The 26,272-nt window shown below is 38.7% G+C and overlaps 1 protein-coding gene across 2 annotated transcripts in view; it reads left to right on the top strand.

The window, feature by feature from the left end:
* The window catches only part of LOC126247998 (N-fatty-acyl-amino acid synthase/hydrolase PM20D1-like), a 253,015-nt gene that overhangs the window by 151,352 nt on the left and 75,391 nt on the right, over positions 1-26,272 (top strand). For both annotated transcript variants that reach the window (XM_049948581.1, XM_049948580.1), the window contains exon 4: positions 9,526-9,612. In XM_049948581.1, coding sequence (XP_049804538.1) covers positions 9,526-9,612 — 87 coding nt within the window. The remainder of the gene's footprint in view (positions 1-9,525; positions 9,613-26,272) is intronic.

Genomic DNA, 26,272 nt, shown 5'->3' with positions numbered 1-26,272 from the left:
AAATATATATATATATATATATATATATATATATATATATATATATATATATATATATATATATAATAGAGGGAAACATTCCACGTAGGAAAAATATATCTAAAAACAAAGATGATGTGACTTACCAAATGAAAGTGCTGGCAGGTCGACAGACACACAAACGAACACAAACATACACACAAAATTCAAGCTTTCGCAACAAACTGTTGCCTCATCAGGAAAGAGGGAAGGAGAGGGAAAGACAAAAGATTGTGGGTTTTAAGGGAGAGGGTAAGGAGTCATTCCAATCCCGGGAGCAGAAAGACTTACCATAGGGGGAAAAAAGGACAGGTATACACTCGCACACACACACATATCCATCCACACATATACAGACACAAGCAGACATATCTGCCCAAACTTTAAATATGTCTGCTTGTGTCTGTATATGTGTGGATGGATATGTGTGTGTGTGTGTGTGTGTGCGAGTGTATACCTGTCCTTTTTTCCCCCTATGGTAAGTCTTTCCGCTCCCGGGATTGGAATGACTCCTTACACTCTCACTTAAAACCCACATCCTTCCGTCTTTCCCTCTCCTTCCCCTCTTTCCTGATGAGGCAACAGTTTGTTGCGAAAGCTTGAATTTTGTGTGTGTGTTTGTGTTTGTTTGTGTGTCTATCGACCTGCCAGCACTTTCGTTCGGTAAGTCACATCATCTTTGTTTTTAGATATATTTTTCCCACGTGGAATGTTTCCCTCTATTATATTGATTTATATTTTACATTAGTTTTAACATAGATTGCAATCCCTCCTATCCCCTTATGGTTTTACAGTAGCTGGCTGCTAATGACCCCATCAATTTGACGCATTTCGGTTCCACTTGTCACATGGTGTTCTGTAAGACATATTACTTGTCACAGTTTACAGATTCAGCATCATTAATGTCTTGATTTAAAAGCTCCAGTTTTTTCTGTGTCCATTGATGTTTTCATGTAACACACAGAGTTTACCGCTACTGGTATTTCTTCGTTTGTTGCTACATTTTGATAGGTTAGCATCTCCCCACAAACTCTGACTGTTCGGTAAATTATAACACCTTGGATTATCACCAGTCTTAACACTTAGCCTAAAAAGCCTTAGAAGCAGTTTGCTGATGTTCTTCTAATGATATTGACTGCATTATTACCTCTTTAAGCTTATTTCCTATTTTACTCAGCACCAAAATACAGAGAATGAGGGTTTTGTGGAAAGCAGGGAAGAAATGTATCTTCATAAAGGTGTATACAGATGTGGAAAAACAGAAATGTGGGAAGCAAGTGTCCATTCTCCCTAATGTTGAGGCATTCTCATCCACAAATATGAGGATGGTGGAGAGGCACAAGATTAAACCCGTCCTGTGACCACAAGAAAAGCTGACAGACTCAGCATCAGTTTACTGTACAATTTCATTCCTTATTAGAAAATTCTGTTTAGAGATTTAAGTTTATCCTTTCTTGGAAAATGCAAGTCCAGTCTAGATCTTGTTCCATGGTCATGAGTAGAGCTCTTTGTGTAGTAATTATCAAGGTTATTTGTGATGTGCATAACTGACTGGTAAACATGCTGACAATGTGCAGTTAAAATCTCTAATGTTTTGAACAGATCTTTATAATGAACTTGTTTACTATTTTTCTTTAATGTTCTTATGGCCCTTTCCTGTAGTTTGACACATGTGTTCATATTTTATTCATTTGTTTGGTAGAACAGAATTCCATAGCTAAGAACTGAGTGTACATATGAATAGTGTGCTACTAAAAGACACTGGTTGTTACACACATGTGGCAGGACTCTTATGTTATAAGATGCTGATCCATTTACAACCATCTTGATATATTCACACCACTTCAACCAAGAATCAATATTGATTCCTAGAATTTTTTGTGCTGTATGTAGAGTTCATCTGCATCATTTGGTTGTAGTTGTTCCAATTCATTACACTGAAAACACTATGGTATATGGATATTCTGGGACTGTCTCTCAATTTTTTCTCAGGATTTCTCCTTACTTTTACTAAGGTAGCATCCAAATTTTATTTTACAGTGTCATTTTCACTCCTCAAACTGAAAATATGACATTTGTTCTATCTATGTTCAGTATAACTTTACTGTATATTGACTGGTTGTAAACTTCCTTGAGCACTTTATTTGTTTTCCCTTTAAGGAGTTCCCTTGTTTCTCAGTGACTGTAATATTGCTGTCATCAACAATGATTACTTTTTTTCATTACTAATGCTGCTGAAAAGATCATTAATCTACATCAGAAGAGGTGTTAGTCCTAATATTCTATCCTGAAGAACTTCATTATAAATATATGTTGGTTCTCCATAAATGTTTGGCTAAATATTTAGCCTTATTTCAGATTTGCCGTACCCCTTCTTTTTTTGCCTATGTGATAGGGTAGATTGGAACCTGGAATTATTGACACATCTTGTTCTTGATGATTCCAGCGTATTTGGTTGAGCCTCACTGTCAACAGTATCAGAAGCCTTAGGTAGATCTATGTGTATGCATGGGACACACTCATTCTTTTCAAGAGCAGGTACAACTTTTGTAAATTCAACTATGACTAACTCTGTACTCCTACTCCATCAGAACCCAAAGTTTGATGTACTTAGGAGGTTGTATTTATTCAAGATTTTCATTAATCTGTCTCTCATAACTAAAAATGTTTGCAATTGCCTATGAAACCATGATTGTACCCAGTTGTGCAGCTCTTTATCTGAAGCAAATCAGTGGCCATAAATGGATTTCTTCAAGGTTCCAAAAATATGGGAATCGTAAAGGAGGGATCGGGACTGTATGGAGGGTATGTAAGGATTTCCCAGCAAAACTTCTACAGTTTAGTTCAAACAACCTGCCAACAAAATGCCCACCCACATGTTGCCAAGGTTGTTTTGAGTATGCTGCAGAAGTTTTGCTGGGAAGCTCTTAAAATTCTTCCATATGGGTTCTATATTTTTGGAGGCTTAAAGAAAGATATTTATGGCTGTTGATTTGCTTTCGAAAAAGTGGTGCTTGCCTGGGTACAAAAGGTAATCACAAACATTTTTCCATGAAGACATTGACCATCTTGTCTCACAGTGGGATAAATGTATTAGTAGTTACGGTGATTAGTGATTACTATTGAAACACTAAACTGTTTACTTACTTTTTTCCACCTGTTTTGTTTTCATTTGACTGCCCCTTATGTGTAAAAACATAAAAATAAAACAGTTGTCTTGCAGTCATCTTTAATCTTCAGTAATCTTTATTAGCTTTATCAAATTTTCCCTGAACTACTGTAGTTAATGTGAAATTGGTGTATGACTATTTTACTACAAGTTTGAACTATTTGCTCTGTAGCTGAATTTAATCTGTTTGTAGTTATGACAAATCACGTAGAAATAACTATTTGAAAAATTGTTTGTTCATAGAAGCCATAAGCAATTATTTGAGTTTCCCCTGAAATGTACAGTTTTTAATTCTAGATAGCTTTTCAAAAACTCGTTTATTATAGGGAATAACTGCACAAAACTCCATTCTGTATTCTTGTGATAGTTATATTGTCTTTGTAAAAGTATGTCATATTTGGCAGCTGTAGATAAAAATGACTGTCTTTTGCTTTACGAAAACCACATCTATTGCAGAATATGCTATTACAAACTCCATAAGTTACACCCCCAATTCATTTCAGCATTAAAAAACTTTGTGTGTTGCAATGTTTCTCCAGTGTGTTTCTCAGCATAGAGCAGAAAGTGAAAAAGTATAAGCAAGACAACAATTTTACATGCTTATCAACATACAAGACACTTAACACAAAATATGTTAAATTTAGTTTGAATAATTATGACAAGGATGTACTTTCAGATCCTCATAAATTTTATAACTTTTATGCTCATTAATGTGATTTCACAGACTTGATGCACTCTGTAATTGTGTGATTTTACGTAAAATTAATGTGTTGTGGTGTTTGAATGGAGACTATCAATGTACCAGTAAATCAAGAGAAACACTGATCCAAGAATTAAGCTTTGAGTGACAGTACTGAATTTTTCTTTATGTGTAACTGTTAGAGCCCATATTTCTTTACTCATGCTTCTACATCTACATGTACATCTGCATCTGCATTTATACTCTGCAAATCATTATAAAATGCATGGCAAAGATTCATAGGGTCTGACTAACTAAGTGAGCTCTCTTTCATCCAACAGCATTGGTTTTCATTCATGTTTTAAAGTCTACACAGTCAAAGACTTATCTGTAGACACAGAAAATCCATGGGGTATACATTTTTTAAGCTTATAATGACCTAAGCATTAGTCTCTCGTAAAATATCATTACTGAGACTATATATAGATTTTAGCTAAACTGGAATTCATTGGATACCAGTGGTTCACAGCAGCCATTGAATATTCAAATGTAAAGAAGGACAGCAGTCAGTCACTGGCTGTGGTGTTCCTCAGGGCTCTGTACTTGCCCCCCTTCTATTCCTCATCTTTATCAGGGACCTTCCCTTGCATACTAGCTTTAAAATTCACTTTACTCTTTTTGCTCATGACACCTCTATCCTCATCAACAAAACTCCCAACCTCAATCTTGAGGAATCAGCCAATATTGTCTTTAGTGAAGTATGTAATTGGTTTGTAAATAATGGGTTATCACTTAATGTTAATAAGACCCTGTTTGTACATTTCCAAGTAAGGAAAAAAGTTGAGGATCAATTAAGTATTATATTGAATGGTGGTGAGTTACTACCAGTTGAGTCAAACAAGTTTCTGGGTTTACACATTGACAACAGTTTAAAAATGGTCTGAACATATTTTGCACCTCCACAAAAAACTCAGCTTAGCAACATTCGCTGTTTGTATTATTTCCACTGTATGCGGATGAGACACAACGAAAACTGCTTATTTTAGTTATTTCCATGCACTATTGCAGTATGGCACAGTTTTCTGGGGTAATCAGCCACTATCCAAAAAAATATTCATTGCCCAAAAGATAGTTATTAGGATAATGAGCGGAGTCCAGCCTAAACATTCTTGTAGGAATCTTTTCAGAAAATTAGGGATACTGACAACTGCATGCCAATATATCTACTCCCTGTTATGTTTCATTGGTAAAAATGTACAATCGTACAAAACCAATGATTCATACCATAGCCACAATACCAGGAGGAAGACGGACCTCCATTATGAAACAATAAACCTTACTATTGTACAAAAAGTAGTCCATTACATGAGCTGCAAGGTGTTCAATGCTCTCCCACCATCACAGAAATTACTTATCCACGAGCTTCCCAAATTTAAAGAACAGCTCAAACAGTATTTATTAGATAATTCCTTCTATTTGGTAGAAGAATATTTCAGTAGAGTTAACTGTAATTGGTTTTTTCATTTACTAATTTGATGTGCTATTGTGCATTATGATACAATCACTGTTAACATTACTGTGTCTTTCATTTAGCTATTAAGACCTACCATTTTTTTAATGTAAATTTTTCTATACCTATTAATGTGTATTTTGTCTTATACCAGATATCCTCTTGCAAGAGGTACTTTTATGTATTCCTTTTGTATTATTTGTAATAATTCTGACACGTCCTACATCCATGCGAATGCCTCGCAGTATTGAATTTATGGGATATAAATAAATAAATAAATAATCAATTGCAGATCTAGATTTCAACTATAACATAGTCATCATCAGTTTAAAATACAAAAACGGAAAGAAGCAGGAACGGGTACAAAATATTTATACAACACAGTTATATAAATCCAAGTAAGTGGAAATGTAGTGATTGTATACTTTTACCAGAAGTCATATAGACATAACCATGTCAGAGCATAAACATGTGACTGCTGACACTAACACTTACATAACATGGACAAAACTGAAGCTGTTTGCTTACAACCAGCTCAGACAATGATAATATGGATCATCAAGGACCTATAGTGCATTCTATTGGAGTATACATCCAGCAAGCTATAGCTCAATTTTATTGAAGACCATAACCATTAAATGACTCTTAAAATACAATATATCTGAGATATGCAAATTACATAATGAATATGTACAAATCCATAAAAAGTGAACATCAGACTTTACACACAAATAGTCATAAAAGACAAGAGGCACCCCATATGGAATTAGATTGTGATAAAACCATATTGAATTTTATAATAAGACTAATGGATTAAAAGATTCATTTACAAAAGCTTCATACAATATATTTCAGTACTGTGTATCAAAAGGTGTAAAAAGACATTGTGAACAAAACTGAAAAATCTGCAGCATTATAAAAAAATATAAAATAGTGCTATAAGAGGGATCAAGCACCCTGTCTGAGATTTGAGAGAGGTAATAATCTAAACACACTTTATTTTAAAGAACCTAATGTTTGAATAAATTTCCATTTACACACTTCCATTTGTGTCTGTCACATAGTTATGAAGTTGTTGCTAATATGTACATCAGATCTCTAACGTATATAGTATCAGATCAATAATGTAAATTGAAATTTTATTAGGAACTGGGTTTACTTGTAACAGAAGAGAATTTTACAAAAAGAGCCATTACAAACTTTTGAAAAAATACATTTACTTTTTTATTTTTAAACAAGATTGTTGTGCTAAGACAGTGCACAGACCAGTGTCCAACTATGGAATACTTTCATCATTGATAGTGCTGCACCTCATTGGTGGCATAATATCAAGGCATCTACTAAGTTGTTTTATTGGAAACCATTAAGCCAAATATAAAAAAAAGGGGGCTACAGTGTTTATCAAACCAACTACTGTTAAAAACAATACTTAGTATAAGGGAACTATTATTTGGAAGGCATAGCCAAAACTGAAGTACGTACAAAAGGTGCACTCATACAGAAAACTTTCATAAATTGATTAAAAATCCATTAGTCTTATTATAAAATTAAACATGGTAATCCCACAGGGGACTCCTCCTGTCTTTTATGACTTTATTTGCATTTAAATTCTGATGTTCACTTTTTATGCATTTACATATATTCACTATTTAATTTGTATTTCCTAGATGTATTTTATTTTAAGAGTCATTTAACAGTTGTGGCCTTCAATAAAATTGAGCTATAGCTTTCTGCATGTATTCTCCAATAGAGCACACTATAGGTCCTTGATGATCCATGTTATCATTGTCTGCAATGGTTGTAAGCAATGGCTTCATTTTTGTTTCTGCCATGTAAATGCTAGTGTTTATTTTCACATGTGTAAGTTATGATAATGGTATGTTATTATTATGTTTCCACTTATATTGATTTATATAACTGTGTTATATACATATTTTGTACCTGTTCTTGATCCTCTCTTTTTTTATTTTAGCAGCAATGATGACTATGTCATAGTCAAAAATCTAAATCCGCAGTGAATTATGGATTCTGCAACTGACTGCTATCATTTATCAAAATGTTTAATGACAGATTTGATAATGATAAAAATAATTTATTGTTGTTAGGCAATTACGGCAACAGACAACTACTAACACAATGTAGCATAGTTATATTAATATATAAAACAGTGCAGTATGTTAGCTGTTTACACAACACTACATTAATGAACAACTGAACTAGACCCGTTGATGTAATAGTTTGTAACACCCCATTTCACACTGACAGCTGTGTTGAGGTGTCACAGCATGGACTCGCCAAGATTCCAAACATGTTTGGGAACAATCCTTATCCATGATCACTCAACCGCCATCCACAACTTGTGCAAACTGTACAGATGGGTCAAAATCAAGAGCATCTCACTTTGTGGTGTTGCAGATGACCTAAAGTATTGCTGAATGTTCGGATTGATTTTGAGGTGCTGTAGGTAAAGAAACACATGGACACAATTGCACAGCAGGTTCTTGCATAGTTTAAGAATAAAATCTGATTACAGATATCTAAGAAGCTATATTTAGAGCTACATTTCGTTCTGTCTAATCATCCATAATATGCAAACAGCACCACCAACTGCATGCAGTGTTAACTAGCTGGATGCATCACCTAATATAATTTTCATCATTCTCATACCTTATATCAACATTTACTATTGTGTACCATGACTCACCCATATAGGCTACCCTTCTTCATGGCTGAAGCATCAAATAGCAATATGTCTTTATTCATACTGATCTATGTCTTTTCACATGTGCTTGGTGGAAATACACATGTGTGTTTCTTGGTCCTGTAGCCCTTAACAAGGAGACATTCTGTATGGTATGGGTACTCACTAGAATTGGATGTATGAGTAATTTGTTGCACTGTTGCATGTTTATCTGCTGTTACAATACATTGATTGTGACCTATGTCATCAGTGTGTTATTTTTGATAACGGCTAATTTTGAAGGCTTCAGTAGTCTTGGTATACCACTGATCTAATGGCAAATAAAAAAAAAGAGACAATATGGCTCTGCTCAGATGTTCTGAAATCTTTCTTGCCAAATTGTGCGTTCCTCTGTTCCATGTGACCTGTCAATAAGAAAGCTTCCTCTCTTACATAGTAGCTACCTCTAATTGAAAATTGCATGAGTTTTGGGGTCACCAGGCTATTGATTGTTTTGATGTTGTCCTCAATATCTTCCTATCTTGTGCGAGTCTATTTATCTCTGCATATCTACAACTCCTAACTTTCTAGATTAACATGAGTGTATATTGCCATAAATGATTCCTTACAAGTCATAAAACAGATGGGCACCTAACCAGTCATATAATATTTGTTTGAATGTATATTCAGGAATGTCTTGGGCAGTTAGTGAAAGCTTATTCAATAAAAATCCAACTAGGTAATGCTCTCGCTGTTATTGAGGATGTTACTTGTCTCCATTCCAGTTAGTTAGCTGAACTCTTCCTGATATACATTGACATATCATAGGTATATGAGTTTGTTGCACACATAATGTTTCATTTACAGAACTCTATTTACAAAAATTGATATAATATCCTTGGAGAACAAATCTGCAATCACTGGTTTTAAAACAGATTTATTACACATCTTGACTGCATTATTTTTTTTTTAAATATCAGTTTTGCTTCAATATGAACCATCATCAGATTTGAATTATCAGTTACATACGTTTTATTGTGAGACATAGTGTGTAAATTCACTAAAAGCTGGATGGATTACTTTTGTAACTGCTGTATGCAGGTTTGAGAATCATTCATGTTGAGCCATAATAAGCCATTTAAAAAATAATGCAATCAATACGGATAATAAATCTGCTTTAGAAATGTATTTACAAAAAGAAAAACATATGGTTTTTTAAGGATTTAATTTGTACTTGAGTATTAAACACTTTCTTTTTTCATGCTGCATGATAAGCAATAAACTACTTTGAACATAGGAACCTACTGTGAAGCTAGAAATCAAAATTCTAATGTAATCTAAGAGGCATTCAGTAGGTATATAAACATGATGGCAGGCATCTTAAACACACATAGTGCTACCGTTTCTATGTACCTCTTCTTGTGAGACAGTTTTTTTAGTTATTATTTATCTTTAATTTCTATTTACAGGGAATTCTGGAAGCTTTGGAGTATATGCTTGAAAAGGGACAAAGGACTCGGAGAACCTTTTACATTGCCTTTGGTCATGATGAGGAAGTATGTTTACTATGAATATTTGTATTTTTTGTGTACTATAGAAGTTGGCTGTAAAAATAGCGTACAATATTCTTTTTAAAATGAGGTAGTTTTTAAGTGTTTTACAATGTCTCTTCTCAGTTGGTGTACTGCACATCACAAATTTTCCCTGTAATTACATGTTGAAATATATTTTAAATCTTATTGTTGCTATCTTAGCATGTGACACACACCCTATGCCCTACTTAATTTACACTGAAGTACCAAAGAAACTGGTATAGGCATGCGTATTCAAGTACAGAGATTTCTAAACAGGCAGAAAATGGTGCTGCTGTCAGCAGTGCCTATATAAGACAACAAGTGCCTGGCACAGTTGTTAGATCAGTTACTGCTGCTACAATGACAGGTTATCAAGATTTGAGTGAGTTTGAACATGGTGTTCTAGTCGGTGCACGAGTGATGGGACACAGCATCTCTGAGGTAGTGATGAAGTGGGGGTTTTCCCATACAAACGTTTCATGTGTGTACCATGAATATCAGGAAACCTGTAAAACATCAAATCTCTGACATCGCTGCAGCTGGAAAAAGATCCTGCAAGAATGGGACCAATGACGACTGAAAAGAATCATTCAATGTGAAAGATGTGAAACCTTTCCACAAATGCTGCAGATTTCAGTGCCGGGCCACCAACAAGTGTCAGCATGCAAACCATTCAATGAAACATCATTGATATAGGCTTTTGGAGCCAAAGACCCACTTGTGTACCCTTGATGACTGCATGACACAAAGCTTTACACCTTGTCTGGGCCCATCAACACTGACGTTGGACTGTTAATGACTACAAACATGTTACCTGGTTGGATGAGTCTTGTTTTAAATTGTACCAAGTGGATGGGCAGGTACGGGTATGGAGACGACATTATGAATTCATGGACCCTGCATGTCAGCAGGGGACTGTTCCAGCTGGTAGAGGCTCTGAAATGGTGTGGGGCATGTGCAGTTGGAATGATATAGAACCCCTGATATGTCTAGATATGACTCTGACAGGTGACACGTATGTAAGCATCCTGTCTGATCAATTGCGTCCCTTCATGTCCATTGTACATTCTGACAGACTTGGGCAATTCCAGCAGGATAATGCAACACCCCAGATGTTCAGAATTGCTACAGAGTGGCTCCAGGAATATTCTTCTGAGTTTAAACACTTCCGCAGGCCACCAAACTCCCCAGACGCAAACATTATTGTGCATATCTGGTTGCAATGTGCTATTCAGAAGAGACCACCACCCCTCGTACTCTTACGGAATTATGGACAGCCCTGCAGGATTGATGGTGTCAGTTCCCTCCAGTACTAATTCAGACATTATATGAGTCCATGCCCCATCATATTGCGGCTTTCTGCATGCTCATGGGGACCTACACGATATCATGCAGTTGTACCAGTTTCCGTGGCTCTTCAGTGTATAACCTTAATTTATGAAGCTTACACCTCAATTATTAGGCTATTATCAAGTGTTGCCACACATTCACTATGTTTACAAATGGTACCAAGCTACTAATATCAGAAACCAAATGAATTATACTGATTGAGATATACTGAAATAAAATATGAATCAAATTTGTCCCTGCAAAGCATATCAAATCAAAATGCTCTCCACAAAAAATTATTGCAGTGCTTTGTGTCATAGGGCCCTCCACTTAGAGAGAGAATAAATGAAGTAAAGATGGTAATGCCTTGCATCAGACAGAAGAAAGATGTCAGAATTCATAATAATACTGACAGAAATAATAATAATTAGGTGTCCATAATAACTTTACAGTCTTACACAGCATCATTCTTTGTACATTTACAACTATATCATGCAGTACATATAGTGAATGTATACAAGAAGTACTGTATTAGATACTATTAAATAAATATTTACCATCAGTAATATACTGCAATATACAGACGTTGTGCTATCAATAATAAAGTTCAGAAATTTCTGAGTGAGAATAAACATCTTTTAATTAACAGCTGTTTCAAATTGTCTTAGAAAGATGTCTAGGGAGTTTCTTTATATTATTTGGCAACATATCGTAAAATTGTCTCCCAGTTGTATATGAACTGTGATCTGTAGCTCTTTTTTACCACAGTATCATACGATAATTGCATCTGGTTCATGTATTGAAATTATGAGTGTCTCCTCATTATGATCGTTTTATTATTCTGTTTTACACAACACAATTTTCTTAAGGATATACAGTGTGTATACATTCATAAATTATACCTGAAGCAGTAGTGAGGCATTTGTAGAGTAGGTATACTTTCTGAATAGGGTGTAAATTTTGTAAAGAAAAACACAGATGGCTATAAAAATTCACTGAGGAAGAAGACTAACAAAACAAGCATTGTGGCAGACAAAATTTTACCCTTTTTTGAATCCTGTTTCCCCATATAGTATCCTATTCTAGGAAGAGATACTTGTACTTGATTCAGAGGACATGTTACTGGACTATGACTGTAACTGGTCCTTTGGTGATTATAAAGTTGATTTTGATGAATGAAATTCATGTACTTTGTATTGCTAGGATCATTAATCATCAGAAACTATTTATTCAGCAATATATGTACAGAACTGACCAAAGATGCAAAACAACAAACTGCTGTACAAGACACCAGAAAAGGAAAAAAAATCATAGTTTTCTCAACACCCCCGCAAATTCTTAAGTTGTTAATTCATGTAGTCTGAAAGTCCCATGGCTTAGCAGAACCACTGATGCTTAATCTTCGGCAGTACCTTCATCAAAAAATCAGGTTGTTGCTTGTGGGGTACTAACCAACTTGACGGTGAGCTTTCCTGTGTTAGCTCATGAATACAGTGGTGTCTCACGTCAGCACATTTTGTTTGAGCATTGTGACTCAGGGCAAAGGTTCCTCTTATTATCACAGTATAAGGGGGTTACTCTGTGTTGTTGTCCCGGATGATGAGTTCACAAATTTGTCAGGGGTTGTAAGCAGTGGGTTCTTGAGGTACGGCAATACATGAAAATGAGAAGTAAGTTTAAACAGTTTTATTAGCAAAGGCGGATTATAAAACATGTGTGCTATGCACACCCATCATCACTGTGTCTGACATCCTAACACCGGCTAGTTACAGTCGTATCGAAAGGCTCCATGGTGAGCTAAGAAAAGAGACATATTCGCGCCCGAGGCCACGCTAGTTAATACTGCCCGCTGCGGATGGTGGCCAGTCACGTACTCCATTGCAGTGTGACCGGATGCATGTCTACTGATCAAGCAAATCATCAGCATTCCAGACAGGCCAGCTGGCGAGCATGTGTCTGTAACATATGGCTGCGTGCAACCCGTTGACCCTTACATCACTCTCCCCAGAGAAAAAGAGCAACCATAGGTGGCTCAAAACCACCTCCTGGGCATTATGAATCTATTTCGCCATTTGTGGCATCAGAAGGCATTGCGACATGTATTTCATTTGAAGACACAGTAACGTTCGGTACAGAGAAGCGTGCCTCCAAGATGACAATTTCATACATGACAAATGCTGTTGACAAGACAAATTAATAAAAGCAATGAAAACACAATGCTGACAATCAAGTAAGCATTAACATTACTGGAGGAATCGAAGGACTTAATTCTATTTACTGCTTCAATGAAATTTAACTCATCATTGAAGAGATTACATTTTCATGGATGTCCTTAATTAAATTATTGTCTTCTGAAAAACTTGATGAATGCTTTCCATATGTTAATATGTATGAATCATTGTAACAAACAGATAACATTCTAGTTAATGGTAAATGTCCAGTTGCATGAAATGTAGATGAGAACACACTAGACATATCGAATAGTTCACATGATAAATCACAATGTGTGGCATTCAAGATTAATCCACTATTGTTCAATTTTAGTGTAAAGGGTAGCTCAGGTGTATCATAGTTTTTACATGTAAATGTGACATCAAGGGTGGAGTTAAATGAGAAAATTATACCTTCAGAACATCATTTAAGAAATGGATGATAAAGATGCGTTAAAATTCTAGGGCAATCATCTCTTGGGGGATGATTCATAAACAATTCCTTCTCACAGCTGTACACTCTACTGTCAAAGAATACTGCTGATTCAGGGCAAATTAACTTATGACTACGTTTACACATATGCAAATCATTTTCATTTAGGGACACAAAATATCTTCGATCCTTGCTTATCAGTAGATAATTATTCAGTACATACTTTACATGAATACCTGCCTGTTTCCATTTCACAGGGTAAGTATAAACCTTATACATTTCAGAATCATGCTTTGGTCTAGCAATGGGAATAGAAACAATAACAATTAATTCATCTTCAATCATTAAGGAGTGTGTGGTGGTTAACTTATAGTAAGCATATAAATTGTAAGAGTTAACAGGGTAAATCATGGTATATGTTGCATCTAGCTTTCGTTCAATTGATAGTAGGATCTGTAAAAATTGTTCTGGATGTAGTAGTACACTGCTCAATCATTTGAACTACTCTCTAAGGCTGTTCTTAAGTTAAGGGCATCAATTCTAGCATTTGATAAACTATCAGTAATCCTTAACAAAAGAGTGTTAAATCTAAGTGTACACTCACAGCATTTAATACTTGGAATAGTTCTTGCATATTTGCATTCATTTCATTACAGAGTACGTGGAAATGTGAGATAAATTGCTTTACAATCTGTTCAATGAAAACTTTGTGGTTAGTAATGGTTCTTTGAGTATTCATTAATATGATAATTTCATTGGAGAGGTCAGTTGAATCTGTACTGGGCTGTTGTTCAATAGCTAATATTTTGCCTTTAACTTCCAGTAGATCTCAATATAGTTAAAGTACTAAATACAGTACAAAGGAGACTCCCTCCATTATCAAACCAGGCTCGTTTATACCTAGTTAAAGTTTTATGTGGCAAAAGCTTTAAAAACAGTAAATCTCATGTTCATAATTAGCAAATGGAGACTCTACCTGCATTTTGGCTGTGATCCAGTTATTATACCAAGATGTGCCCATTTCCAAAATTGTATCATTACCCTTGACAGAACGAATTTCTTTACAGAATTGAACTGTTGCTGGATTTCACTCAGATTGTACTTGAGGACAAGTTTTGTATTACTTGTTGAAACTACCATGTCTGATCGTGGTTCGAACAAAACACCTGTACTCTGTGGTACTATTACTACAGCATTAGTAGAATATGCTATCATGGCAAGCATTTGAATAAAAATGAGCATGGTTATTTAGTTCTAAATACTAGAGTTAACAATGAACATAAAGTAAATGAGTTTCTTGGGGTAATCTGTGGAATAAAAGGTTTAGTTTCACTTGTGCACTCATGCAGTAGCTTCAATACTAAATTTTCACAACACATTCACATAAGCACATGGCTGAAATAAACACACGCATTGCACTCTCACACACTACACACGTTTACGCAGATTGTAGGGGTGTCTGGAACAGGATCGCTCGGAACATGACGATGCGTTGGTTTCGAAGTCTGGACTGCGACCTCGCGATTCTCGCTTCCAGGCTTTGAGAACAGCAGATCTGCCTCTCGGTCAGTCCTCGTCTTCTTGCGATACTACAGGAAATCTACCGAGAAATGGCTACATGATTGACATGAACAACAATCGAACGAAAGGGCAGTTGGAGCTTAAGAGTGACTGGTGATAACGTCTCCAAGATTGTATATGGTCCTTTCCAAAACTTGTTAAACTTTTTGACTTGACTCTTCTTTAACACCACATTGCTCAGATACAAAAGATCTCCAACTCGATACTGTGGCACTGCTGCTTGGCGGTCATGTTGTCTTGCTTGCTGAAGAAAGGATTAATGATTCCGCTGTTTGATTCCCCTCCATGCTTCCTTTAGCTTGCGTGCTAGATCCCTTACGTGTTCATTGCTGAATCCGGCAGTCGATCCTGCAAAGTCCAAGGTTGAATGCATTCTTCTTCCCTAGAGGATCTCATATGGACTTAGGCTAGTTGAGCTGTGCATTTTAGCATTGTAACAACTTATCAAGTACAGTAAACAGACATCCCAATTGTCGTGTTACCTGCTCACATAATGGCTAACCATTTTAATGATTGTTCTGTGGACTCTCTTGACTCCTCCATTTCCTTCAGGGTGTGCTGGTGTAGTCCTTAACTGAGTTATTTGCATGAGCTTAAAAGTCTATTTAAGTAATTCACTCATAAATAAAATTCATTCCTTGATCACTAATTATACTTAATGGTGATCCAAACTTAAGAATACATTCTTTTACAAAAACTTTAACTATAGTCCCAGCGCTCTGATCAGGTATTGGTATTGTGAGAAGGTATGTAGAGAAATGATCTAACAATGTCAATATGTATTTGTTTCCATCTTCAGTCTCAGGCAACGGTCCTACGACATCTAGTCCTACTCATTCAAATGGTTCACTTGTTTCTGGCAGTTCTTGCAATGGCGCTCTTCTTTTTCCTACATTATTCCGTCTGTTATGGGTATCACATTGTGAAATAAACTCGGAAAAATCAGCTTTGTGACTCGGCCACCAAAACATTTGAGCTATTTTAATGTTTGTTGCTTTTTTACTGCAATGTCCTGATAATAAAGAATCATGTTGCTCTCTCATGATTTGCTCTTTCATGCTTTCTGGAATAACTAGGCGGTTTCCTTTACTAGTGATTTTGCACAATAATCCATCTATTTAGACAAAACAGTGATCATTTTTCCATAATTTGCATTGTGGATCTTCTTCTTGAGCTGCCTTTAACTCTTTTTCTCGACTTATTATAACGCAAACATTGACTTTTCAACTCATTGCATCAGCATTCACATGTTGTTTACCAGGTTGGTGAATAACCTTAAATTTGTACTCACTCAGTCTTAATGCCCATCTTCTTAATCTGGAACTTGGATCCTTTAAGCTCAATAACCATATAAGTGCAGCATGATCTATAATAACTGTAAATTCTCTTCCTGTTAAGAAACATCTGTTATGTGTTATACCAAAAACCAAAGCACAAAGCTCCTTCTCAGTAGTAGTATAATTACATTCTGCTTTGTTTAATTGTCTGGAAGCAAATGAGATTGGATGTTCATGACCATCAGCTTCTTGAGACAAGATTGCACCTCTGGCAAAATTGGATACATCGGTTGAAAGAATAAAAGGTTTACTGAAATCCGAATTGGCTTACACTGGGACTGTGGTTAGAGCAGTTTTAAGCTCTTCCATTGCCTTTTTGCATTCTGTTGACCAATTAAATGTGGCTCCTTTCTTCAGTAGCTGTGTCATTGAACATGCTCTATTCGCATAACCGTCTACGAATCATCTGTAGAAATTTGACAATCCCAAGAATGATTGTAGTTCTTTCAAATTCTGTTGTTCAGGAAAATTCTTTACATCTTCAATTAATTTTGGATCAGGTCGAACACCTTCACTAGTTATGACATGACCAAGGTAGTTATCTTTACTTTGTGCAAAATGACATTTATCTATTGATAAAGACAGGTTTGCACTTCTTATACGCTCAAAAACAGCTTGTAGTCTCTCAGTATGCTGCTTCATGTTTTCACCAAAAATTATTACATCATCAAGGTAAACAAGTGCTTGTGTTGGGGTAAGCCCTCGTAAAACTGAATCCATCAGGTGTTGAAATGTAGCTGGAGCATTACGAAGTCCAAACGGCATACGAAGATAGTTGTATACCCCTGTTGAATCACATACTGAAAAAATACGACATCTGCCCAAGTAATCCAAGGTTTCCACTAAATTTTGTGAGGGGTAAATGTCGGGTGTGCTCACAGCAATCAAAGATCGTCAATCAACAGGAAAACGGAACTGTGGTTCTCCTGAAATTGATTTCTTCTTTACAGTTACAACAGATGAACACCATGGTGGGTCTGAAGGATCTCTTGGTTTTATAATTCCGGCTTCTAATTGTTCTTTAACCATGTCTTCTACCAACTCTTTGACTAAATGGTATTCGGCAAGGTTTCTGTGTGATTGGGGCAGCATTCCCTGTATGAATATGATGCTGAACTAAATGACTGACAGGTAAATTTATACGTTCTTGGAATAAATCTGCATACTCCAGATAAACAGGCGCTAAAATCTTCTGTTCATCAACTGTCAAATGTTCTATCTTTTCCCAAATCTTGCACTTCAGTTCATTATCAACTTCGTCTCCTCGTTGAAATTTTGCGGTACTGTTACAAAAATCTGTGTGTTAATAACTGCAGCATTTGTTACCTCATCTGGTATCTGTATTATGTCATTTTCACTTATGTTCGACACTTCAACAACTTTTGTTCCTCGTGGCAAAACAACATCCTCATTGCTCATATTCGTTATTGTAACTGGGACTTTTGTGACATTCTGCCTCACCATTGTAACGACACCTACACTTCTAGCAACATAACAGTGCATTGTATCCAATAACTCACTTTTCTTGTATTGCTCAATTAATAACAAAGTTCCTTCCTTGCATTGGGGTTACTTAATTTCAACGTAGATTGTCTTTCCTGCTCCCTTGGGAATCTGCTGGGGCTGATCAATTTGAACATAGACTCAGACGGTTTGAACTGATGCAACATTTGGGTGGTCCATTCCCCTGACGTCAGTATTGCTGCTCCTTTGAGTACGATCTGAAGAATGATTTCCAAGGTTGTAGTTACTATGGCCTAGTCTGATCTTTCTTTCTGTGATAAATATCTCTGCCCCTTGTTAGTGGACAAGAAATCAAATCCAAGTACACCGTCGTAACGCGTTTCGTTATTTGAAACTACTTGCACCCTTGCTGTGTATTTATCTTTATTTTCACCTTCATCTTGGTCTTTGCCTTGGCCAAGAATTAATTCTATGAAACTTCCTGGCAGATTAAAACTGTGTGCCCGACCGAGACTCGAACTCGGTCAGGCACACAGTTTTAATCTGCCAGGAAGTTTCATATCAGCGCACACTCTGCTGCAGAGTGAAAATCTCATTCGGGAATTAATTCTATGTCAACTTCTCCATAGTTACGTAGCTTTCCCCCGTTTAACGTCTATCTCGCTCTCACCTATTCCCCTCTTCTCTCCTTCATCTGTTATTACACCAATTCTGCCTGTCATTGTGGTGCACAATCCCTTGTGGTGCCCTGTTTTCTGTCCTAATTGCATTTTCATTTGCTGTCCTTTGCTCCTCCTGCTCTTCGGTTTCGTTTAACCCTCGCACTTTTAACAGTGGCGGTTTCAATTTATCCCCTTGATGATTACATGAATATTTTGTCAGGGGTTGTAAGCGGTGTGTTCTTGAAGTACGGCAATACGCGAACGGTGCACAGATAACTTAGTCTTGGTACTGACTTCCTTCTTGCAGAAGAGAGTAGATGGTAGCTGAGCGCTCACTGCATTAGCTTTGCTACACCTCGCTTCCAGCTCTTTCACTATGTTGCCATCCTGTGAGAATATGCATCCTAAGTACTTGAAACCGTCCACCTGTTCTAACTTTGTTCCTCCTATTTGGCACTCAATCCGTTTATATTTCTTTCCCACTGACATTACTTTCGTTTTGGAGATGCTAATCTTCATACCATAGTCCTTACATTTCTGATCTAGCTCTGAAATATTACTTTGAAAACTTTCATTCGAATCTGCCATCACAACTAAGTCATCCGCATATGCAAGACTGCTTATTTAGTGTTCAGTGTCCCAATGAGTGCATATTGTACATAAGCAGGAAAATGTGAGTGCATCGCGCTGCACCATTCCTCATCTGACATTTTGTCATCCACGTATCCTGCCAGAATGACAAAGTGAGCAGCGTATGCTGCCATGGATTGGCGTGACTGTGGCGCATTCTGTCCCTGATATACAGGGTGTTACAAAAAGGTACGGCCAAACTTTCAGGAAACATTCCTCACACACAAATAAAGAAAAGATGTTATGTGGACATGTGTCCGGAAACGCTTACTTTCCATGTTAGAGCTCATTTTAGTTTCGTCAGTATGTACTATACTTCCTTGATTCACCGCCAGTTGGCCCAATTGAAGGAAGGTAATGTTGACTTCGGTGCTTGTGTTGACATGCAGCTCATTGCTTTACAGTACTAGCATCAAGAACATCAGTACGTAGCATCAACAGGTTAGTGTTCATCACGAACGTGGTTTTGCAGTCAGTGCAATGTTTACAAATGCGGAGTTGGCAGATGCCCATTTGATGTATGGATTAGCATGGGGCAATAGCCGTGGCGTGGTACGTTTGTATTGAGACAGATTTCCAGAACGAAGGTGTCCCGACAGGAAGATGTTCGAAGCAATTGATCGGCGTCTTAGGGAGCACAGAACATTCCAGCCTATGACTTGCGACTGGGGAAGACCTAGAACGACGAGGACACCTGCAATGGACGAGGCAATTCTTCGTGCAGTTGACGATAACCCTAATGTCAGCGTCAGAGAAGTTGCTGCTGTACAAGGTAACGTTGACCATGCCACTGTATGGAGAGTGCTACGGGAGAACAAGTTGTTTCTGTACCATGTACAGCGTGTGCAGGCACTATCAGCAGCTGATTGGCCTCTACGGGTACACTTCTGCGAATGGTTCATCCAACAATGTCTCAATCCTCATTTCAGTGTAAATGTTCTCTTTACGGACGAGGCTTCATTCCAACATGATCAAATTGTAAATTTTCACAATCAACATGTGTGGGCTGACGAGAATCCGCATGCAATTGTGCAATCACGTCATCAACAGATTTTATGTGAATGTTTGGGCAGGCATTGTTGGTGATGTCTTGATTGGACCCCATGTTCTTCCACCTACGCTCAATGGAGCACATTATCATGATTTCATATGGGATACTCTACCTGTGCTGCTAGAACATGTGCCTTTACAAGTACGACACAACATGCGGTTCATGCACGATGAAGCTCCTGCACATGTCAGTCGAAGTGTTTGTACGCTTCTCAACAACAGATTCGGTGACCAATGGATTGGTAGAGGTGGATCAATTCCATGGCCTCCACGCTCTCCTGACCTCAACCCTCTTGGCTTTCATTTATGGGGGCATTTGAAAGCTCTTGTCTACGCAACCCCGGTACCAAATGTAGACTCTTCGTGCTCGTATTGTGGACGGCTGTGATACAATACGCCATTCTCCAGGGCTGCATCAGCGCATCAGGGATTCCATGCGACGGAGGATGGATGCATGTAGCCTCGCTAACGGAGGACATTTTGAACATTTCCTGTAACAAAGTGTTTGAAGTCACGCTGGTACGTTCTGTTGCTGTGTGTTTCCATTCCATGATTAATGTGATTTGAAGAAAAATAATAAAATGAGCTCTAACATGGAAAGTAAGCATTTCCGGACACATGTCCGCATAACATATTTTCTTTCTTTGTGTGTGAGGAATGTTTCCTGAAAGTTTGGCCGTACCTTTTTGTAACACCCTGTATATTCATCTTTGGACTTGCCTGTGTAGTCAGGTTCCAGTATATTGCCAGAAACTTAGTGCAGAAATCCTTGTAACTACTGTTCTCACAAATTGTAACATCAGACCAGCCAGCCTCCTCCTGATCAAGTGTCTGCCATGCAAGGAGTAAAGCATTACTCGCTACCACTCCCTTCACATGCCGATAAGCATCTAAATTCCTTAGGTATGCTTTTGAGTGAGTACTGTGTGTTCAACTGAACTTGGGCGGTGATATGTACACCCTGTGCATTGTGAATGTGGCCTGCATATTTGCTGGTGTGACCTGCATTACAAAGACATTACCTTGTCGCATTGCAGACACTTCTTGCTCGAGGACTGACTCTCGTAATTGTGTTTCCTTGGATGATTTATTTTCCTCACCTATGCACACAGATATATCGGTAATCTTCGCATTTACCTGTGTTTATAAATCGTCAACCTTCATTTCGCACTGTTCACTCACCTCGTCTAGGTTGTTGGTGACTTCTTTCCGTATCTTTTCGGTTTTGGTCTCCGATTTGTGGCTAACTTCAGTGATCTGCTAATCGGGGTTTTGACTGCAAAGTTTTTGTTCAGTTTCCAGTCTTTCAAACCATGATTTATTCTCCTCTCTTATGGCTGTTAACTGTGGTGTGTGGTTTTTTTAATATCCCGAGAATTCGATCTAGTGGACTCTGACTCTGCGTACCCCCACAAACGTGCCTTGTGTTTCCTCACTTGCCCCCGAACTTTAATCAACTGGCTTGGCTGTTTCCATATTCATCAGTCTCCCAGACCTCAGTTGCATAGAAAAACTAAACTAAAAAGTAAAAGCACTCCACAGAAATAAGAGACAGTACAATGCTGATGGCATTGTTGATAACAGTGAACAGAACAATGAAAATCGTGGAACATAATATTCACATCAGCAAACTACACGTTCTAATACTACATCAAAAAATATAAGGAGACTTTGGGAACCAAAACTGACTTCACTAGCTACCGCTATATGTACTTTATATGCTCATTTGCTACACTTAGCATACACAAACACGCCATCCTTGCACCTGACATCTCACATAATGAGTTTAACATATGCTAATAAGGGAGTGGAGATCCTTCCCGAGTTTTGTCTCGAATCGTAGACGTTCTTAACATAACAACAATGTGAGAATGAAGTCAAATCAAAACCCCACGGTGGGCGCCAAAAATGTAGTGAACTGTGAATTCTTCTCTCTGCTGTCGGACGTGAAATGACCAGCAGATGACTGATGAGATTGCCCCACATTAGGTGCCAACAAATACTTGATATCAATAATGAAATGAAATCAAACACAAATGGTTCAAAATTAAGGGGTTCACGTATGAATGAAAAAGATTGCTTATTGGTCAAAACATGAAAGGAATGTATTTATTTCCGTGCTGTTTACACAAACCAAAACAAAATTATAACTCTGAGGGCCGATTTTAATGGTCATGGACACGACTCAGTTATTGAGGGGAAGGAGGAAGGGATAATCGTCTCACCATTATTCGTTATCGTTTGTCGTGTACTGCTGTTGGTGGCAGGCACTGTGTTGGTTCAACGTGTCACCTCTCAGCTGTGCGGCGCAAGTCAGATGCCTTCATCAGCAATTGCGGCTTTGCGGTGGGGCCCAGGTACGATCTCCATGTTGTCTGGCAGTTGTCAGTCGTGTGGCTGAAGCTGCGTTATCAGGGTGTCAGGAGGTATATGTTGGCGATGGGTGGAAGAAAGCCCATGGGTGGAAGAGAGCCCATGGGTGGAAGAGAGCCCATGGGTGGAAGAGAGCCCATGGGTGGAGGAGCACCTATGCCCTCTCGCTTCCACTGTGTCTCACCGTTTCATAGCCACACCTATCCGTGCAGGATGGAAAATTTCCTGTCTGGCGTGGGCTGCTGTGTGCCTTGTAAATTGGCAACATCCTCATGATTTCACATTCGTATGATGTTTTCCTGCATTCCGAGGCTGTTGTGAGAGCAACTACATGACACTTCTTTATATCTGCTCTTTCTGAGTGAGACCTGGACAGACTCATGTTTGGCTTCATTTCAAAATCTTCTGGCATCCGTGATTTATAAGCAATGTCCTTACTGTCAAGAAAAATATCTTCTTAACAACACTGACTTCTTTCACATGCCTCCCTGTGCCAATTACCTGCACTTTGTGTATGCTCCTCGCTGCACCCTCTGGGTGCTGGAATTGTCAGCACATCTCTGCTTTCTAAGGCGGGAACATGACTGCCGCTGGGCCAGAAGGACTCGCATGCTTTCACGCGTACGTTCTTGGCATTCCATCCTAATGGCTGCAGGTGTCCATCAGTTCTCGGCATGCTTCATGTCAGACAGACCCTTCACAATGTGTCCCTCCTTGAGCGAGGCGAGGACGTCTGCCCGGCTTCCCGCTGCATGCTTGTGGAATGACTGCAATGTTCTCTCCTCTGGGGCTCACCCCAGGGTGTCTGGCTGCACATGGCAAGTTGGCAAAAGTGGCTGCAGACAGACGTATTACACCACCCACTATCACCCTGCCTTTCTCCATTGGAAACGAGTAGGGAGGCTCAGGTGATACCCTCCTCTTCTCAGAATCATGAGTGCCACAAAGCCGCTTTTTCTAACGAGGGAGCTAGATTGTGCTCTTACTTCATCCTGATTCTCCACCACAGGGCCAGACAATGTTCACATTCAGATGTTGCAGATCCTTTCTCTTGCAGGCAAGCACTTTGTCCTTCATACATACCATCGCATTTGGGCAGATGGCATGTTTCACAGACACTGGTGTGAAGCCTCTGTCATACCCATACCCGAGACTGTTAAGGAGAAACACCTTCCTTATAGCTACTGTCCCATTTCTCACACCAGCACTGTTAGCAAGGTGATGGAACATATAATTCATGCACAACTGGTATGGTAGCTTGAGTCTTACAATTTACTAACTACTCCACAATGGAGATTTCGAGCCTGCCATTCTGTAGTTGACCATTTCATCACTTTGTCAACCTAGGTCATGAATGGTTTTCTGTGGAATTACCAGACTGTGGCCATGTTTTTTGATCTGAAGAAAGGCTATGATACGCGCTGGAAAACTGGTATTCTCCATACTCTCTACACATGGGGCTTCCAAGTCCACATGCCCTGTTTCTTTCAGGAATTTTTAAAAGACTGAGTTTTCACGTATAAGGAGGCTCTGCCTTGTTGGACAGCTTTATCCAAGAAAACTGTCTACCTCAGGGTTCTGTCCTGAGTGTTGTCCTCTTTGCTATCACCATTAATCCTATTTTGGTTTGTCTCCTGTCAGGTATCTCTGGCTCCCTTTTCATCAATGATTTTGCCATCTATTGCAGTTCTCCATGGACTTGTCTTCTTGAGTGGAGTCTCCAGCATAGTCTTGAACATTTTCACTCATTGACAAGGGCTTTTCCACTGACAAAACTGTTTGTATGAATTTCTGGTGGCGCAATTGGTTTTTCCACCATCTTTACATCTTGGGCCTGTTGCTCTTCCATTCATTGAAAGTACGAAATTCCTGGGGGGTCATGCTCGATTGGAAACTCTACTGGTCCTCCCACATATCTTACCTGGCCGCCCGCTGTACGGGATCCCTCAGTGTCCTATGTGTCCTCAGTGGTACTTCAGTTTGTACCAGTCCCTTGTCCATTCAAAACTAGACTGTGAATGTTTTGCTTATGCATCTGCACATCCATCCATATTACACCGTCTTGGTACAATCCACCATCATGACATCCGTTTGGCCCCTGGTGCCTTCTACATTAGTCTGGTTGAGAGTCTGCATTCAGAAGCTGCTGAACTACCACTGTCATACCGTCATGATTTTCTCCTCAGCGTATACACGTGCCATTTGTATGCCATGCCTGACCACCCATACTATGTGTCCTTCTTCGATGAATCCTTTGATCACCAGTATGGGATGTGTCCCTCTTCTCTCTTACCTCCAGGAGTTCGTTTTTGCCTACTGCTCTGGCAGCATACCTTCATGCTACTTGCCACTTTCCTGACTGGTGTGAACTCATCACCTTGGCTTCATGCTGTGGCCTGTGTGCACGTTGGACTTAATTCGTTTCCTAAGGACACTACTCCAGACTCGCTCTATCGCCATCAGTTCCTTGACATTCGCATGGAACTTCGCGGTAGTCCTATCTGTACACTGCTGTCTCTCGGACTGACCTTGTCAGATGTGCCTTTGTCATTGGCACCGACGGTTTTTGGTATTGGATTCGGGAACACTGCTCAGTATTTACAGTGGAGCTCTTTGCCCTGTATCAGGCCACACAGCACATCCAGCGACACAGGCTTTCCAGCTGTGCCATTTGCTCCGACTCTGTCAGTGCCCTTCAGAGCCTCTGTGTGCTGTACACTGCCCATGCCTTAGTGCAATGGGTCCAAGAAAGCTTTCACTTACCCACTCTTAATGGAGCCTCTGTGATGTTTGTGGGTCCGTGGTCTCCTCAGTCTGATGGGAAACAAGGCAACTGACACTGCTGCCAAGGCTGCAGTCCTTGTACCTTGGCCCGCTAGTTCTTCCATTCCCTCTGATGATCTTTGTGTTGCCATCTGTCAGCAGGTGGTGTCACTTTGTCATCCCATTGGTTTCCCCTTCATGGCAACAAACTCTGGGGAATTAAACCTCTCCCAATGACTGGGCCGACCTCCCCTCGGCCCTCTCACCATGAGGAGATCATTTTAACGGTGCTGTGTATTGGGCACTGTCTTTTTAGCCATCACCATCTGTTAAGTGGTGATCCACCACCATTTTATGCTCATTGTCCTCAACCTTTGACTGTTTGCCATTTCCTGACAGAATGCCCCTTTTTTTAACCACTTACGTTCTAATTTATGTTTGCCGTTTAAGTTATCGGCCATTTTAGTGAATGACACACAGGCTGTCAACTCGGTTTTACTTTTTATCTATTGTGGCAATGTGGCAAAGGACATTTAATCTTTAGTTCAGGACCTTCATTGTCTTTATGGCATATTTTATGGCCCTTTCACCAGCAGAAAGTCCCTGTTTTTTAGCTGTCTTTCCTTATGTTGATTGGCCATAACATGTAGTTGCTTTTAATCCCTTCCTTGTCTTCATGCTCTGTGGTTCTGGCATGGGTGCATATGACCTTTGTTGGTTTTACACCCTAAAAGAAAACAAAACAATTCATAATTCACGGGCTAATCCTTGAAGGTATTCTTCACATTTTTACAGCTTCAAACATGGATT

This window comes from Schistocerca nitens, chromosome 3 (genome assembly GCF_023898315.1).
Source record: "Schistocerca nitens isolate TAMUIC-IGC-003100 chromosome 3, iqSchNite1.1, whole genome shotgun sequence".
Lineage (NCBI taxonomy): Eukaryota > Metazoa > Arthropoda > Insecta > Orthoptera > Acrididae > Schistocerca > Schistocerca nitens.
Note: the sequence above shows the minus strand (reverse complement) of the source record. Positions and strands in the feature narration are given on the sequence as shown.